Below are 3539 nucleotides of genomic sequence, written 5' to 3' on the forward strand. Positions count from 1 at the left end.
AATTCTGCTACAAATTGGCGGAAATACGAAGCCAACCCTATAAATTGTCTTAACTGGTGAACAGATTGAGGTGGTGGTAGAGCTGTTAATGCTTGAATTTTACGTGGGTTGGGTCGAATTACTCCGGCTTTAATTTCATATCCTAGATATTCAACACTCGATTTTAGAAAAGAACATTTAGTAATATTAAACGAAAACCCAGCCTTTGTCAAAACATTCAACACCACCTCTAATCTTTCAAACGCTTCCTCTTTTGTTGAGGAAATAATCATAATGTCATCCATATACACTATGACATACGAGTATGCAAGGTCCCCTAATGCTTTCATCACAGCTCGTTGGAAAACCGATGGAGCATTCTTGAGTCCAAAGGGCATAGTTAAAAATTCATACTGCCCCTCTGGCGTGACAAAAGCAGTGAGTTCAATTGATTTTGGGTGAACAGGGATTTGGTGAAATCAGCTCGCCATATCCAAACAAGAAAAATAATTTGCTCCCCGCAACCTGGCAATTTGGTCAGATAAAAGTGGTAATGGATACTTATCGGAAATTGTGTTCGAATTCAATTCGCGGTAGTCAACACAAAGGCGATCAGCCCCGTTTTTCTTCTTTACGAGTAGCATAGGACTAGCAAACGGAGAACAACTAGGGCGAATTATATTGTATTTTATCAACTCCGCTATTTTATTTCTAACAATCTCTTTTTCTTCCGAACTAAGCCTATAGGGGACGCCTTTGCACAGTTTTACTTTGATCAATTAACCGTATCTCTAATTGACCAGTGGTGACACGAGTTTGCGGAATACCTTCTATGAAGAATTGGGAATACTCACTCATCAATGACATTAACTGAGATTTATCATTTTCTGATAGGTCGGTATCAAGAGTAAATGAGCTGTTAGTACATGTATTTGCTATCTTTTCTTTAAAAATTTTAAATTTATTAGCGGTAATAATAATACCGAAGTTCTGGTTCAGAATTTCACGGCCAATCATAACATCGTGCTTTAAATATTTATCTAGTACTACATGGAATAAAACTTTCGAGGGAATAATCACCGATTTTAACATTCGATAGGATTTGAAAATTACTACATATAGATGTATTTCCGATACCTTTTAAAAATACAGTATTATTTATACGTTTTCCCGAAAATTTCTCCGACACCGTTTCCTTAAGAAGCGAACATTCAGCCCCGGAATCAAAACAGAATTGATATGACTCACCAGATTGACTCAGTACTCCCTTAGGTTCGATTACTTCGCATGCGTCCACTCTCTTTTCCAAACCGGATTTATTGTTGCTTGAATACTAATTGCTGCTTTTGTTACAGTTTGATGCAATATGGCCAGCTTCTCCACACTTGAAGCAAATAAGTGATGATCGACCTTTTTCTGCTATCAAGCTGCCCGAAAATTTACCTGATTTCATTTATGATTTGCCTTTATCTTTTTTCAACCGGCAATCGGCGATTTTATGGCCCACTTTTCCGCAGAAATGGCATTTTAGGTAAGGCGATGGTTTATGTTTCTTTGACTCTGGCTGATTTTCAAAAGCAAACTTTCTTTTGCCAAACGCAAAGGCTCTGAGTTCTTGCTGGAGTTCATTTCGTGTCTTTATGCTCGTTTTAAATAACAAACGTTGCAAACTGTTGTCAAAACGAGCAGAATGTGCAAGAACCACTGCGATAGCTATTTCCTCAATAGTTAGTGATTTCCATTTATGAATAAGTGAGGTTACTAGTCGACTTGCATACACTGAGATGCACTCATTATCATTTGGGTGACCATTGAATAGATCAATCATAGTAGCTGCTGGTGTCTCAATACCTCCAAATCGCTGCACAAACAACTCTCTAAATTGTTGCCAAGTAATTCCCGCATAGCTTATTTGAGACAAGCATTACGATGCACACCCCTCCATTGACTTACTGAGGGCTATAATAAGTGTACTGGCTTCTAAAGGATTGTCTGCCATTATTACGTCCACAGTTGAGCACCAGGAAATCGCATCTACACCCCAAACGTCAGGGTTAAATTTTGGTACTGTAATACTTCCGCCCTGTCTGGTGGATTTTGGTGGTGACTGTACCGCTTTGAATAGTGCAATAAATTGTCGATTTTGCTGTTCCAATATTTGGCGCAACTGCTCATTTGCATTCAATGAAGATGGGGGAGTCCATCCCACTTCTGATGACGGCACTCCATTAGAAATACCATTGATACTTATTTCGTTGCAAGTTGGTGTTGTGGCAGGAGCGCCGTTAATGTAAACGCCGGTTTCCATAATTTTAATTAATATCCGATCAGATAGTTTTCTCCAGTAAAGCGCAGTGTACAAATGCGCACCCGACTTCCACAAGTCTTTTCACCATAATGCCCTACGCAGTTCAAAATGCGCTTTATCCTTCTTGTATTAGTGCATGATTCAATAATACAAGCAGTGTTGCCAGAACTTTTTGGGCCGACCGGCTAGATTGGCAAAAAAAAGCGGCTAAAAACGGCTAAAATGTTTTAGTGAAAATCCATATGCTTTATTTAAATAAATCGCAAGAAAGGAAAGACTAATTAACACCATTAATTTATATCGAGTGTATATTCCTCATCATCAAATGAATCACTATTGTATATATCACCTGAATTCATTAACTTTAAGAGATCGTCATCTACAGTAAAATTATGGCAGCATTTTTCTTCACGTTTTAAACCGTATCTTATATATAAAATAGCGTTTAACGTTTTAACACACATTGGATTTCTTTGCTTAGTTTTTATTATATTCATTGAACTAAATATTCGCTCTACTTCTGCATTACTTATAGGCAAAACAAGAAATCTAAAAACTAGGTTGCAAAGGTCAGCAAAAGGGTTTTCTCCTAGGGCATTTCGAAATTGATAAACTTCGGCCCAAAAATTTACAGTTGAGTCTAAATTACTCCAGGTATGTAACGTTAACCGTTGCTATTGCATCTCTATGGATGTTATTTCGTCGGCGTTATATTTGTGTTTTTGAACAAATACTTTTGGTTTAATTACTCTTAATGCATTTCCAACCGAAAAACGTAATCTTTTTTTAGTGTGGCAATATTTGTAGGGAGGCGTTGGCGTAATTCCTTTATTAAAGTGATAATAAAATAGCGACCATTTTCTCGAATTATTTTCTCGGCTTCGTGGTCAAAAGCGTTTGTGCTTACTTTTGTTTTTAAATACTCTTCAAAACTGTGATAAAACTGAGGAAATGGAGCAAGGTATGGTTCCAACGGGGAGCATATAGGATCAAATGTGTCCGCGCTAATAACCACAAGGGAGCATAGATGCGAAAGTAAAACATTGAGTTCATTAAAAATCTTCATTGGGTCTGCATTATTGCTTTCGAACAACTTGTTTACTTTTTGCACCTGAAAATTAGGCAAATAGTAAAATCGGCTAAAAACGGCTAACTTTTTTTTACAAACCGGCTAACAAATCGGCTGCCGGCTAGATCGAATTTTCTCCGGCTAGTTGCTATCAAAACCGGCTAAATCTAGCCGGAAAACGGC

The 3539-nt window shown here is 37.7% G+C and overlaps 1 protein-coding gene across 1 annotated transcript; it reads right to left on the reverse strand.

Annotated features, from left to right (window-relative positions):
* Positions 1–1014: 1014 nt before the first annotated feature.
* LOC118751200 lies at positions 1015–2416 on the reverse strand. Its single transcript, XM_036485976.1, has one exon. It carries the CDS (start codon positions 2285–2287, stop codon positions 1904–1906), a length of 384 nt encoding a protein of 127 aa, XP_036341869.1. The 5' UTR covers positions 2288–2416; the 3' UTR covers positions 1015–1903.
* Between the last annotated feature and the right edge of the window lie 1123 nt (positions 2417–3539).

This window comes from Rhagoletis pomonella, unplaced genomic scaffold (genome assembly GCF_013731165.1).
Source record: "Rhagoletis pomonella isolate Grant_MI unplaced genomic scaffold, Rhpom_1.0 Rhpom_scaffold_00593, whole genome shotgun sequence".
Classification (NCBI taxonomy): domain Eukaryota; kingdom Metazoa; phylum Arthropoda; class Insecta; order Diptera; family Tephritidae; genus Rhagoletis; species Rhagoletis pomonella.

Coding starts and splice junctions, on each gene's coding strand:
- LOC118751200 (XM_036485976.1), bottom strand. CDS start 2,287: ATGGAAACCGGCGTTTACATTAACGGCGCTCCTGCCACAACACCAACT.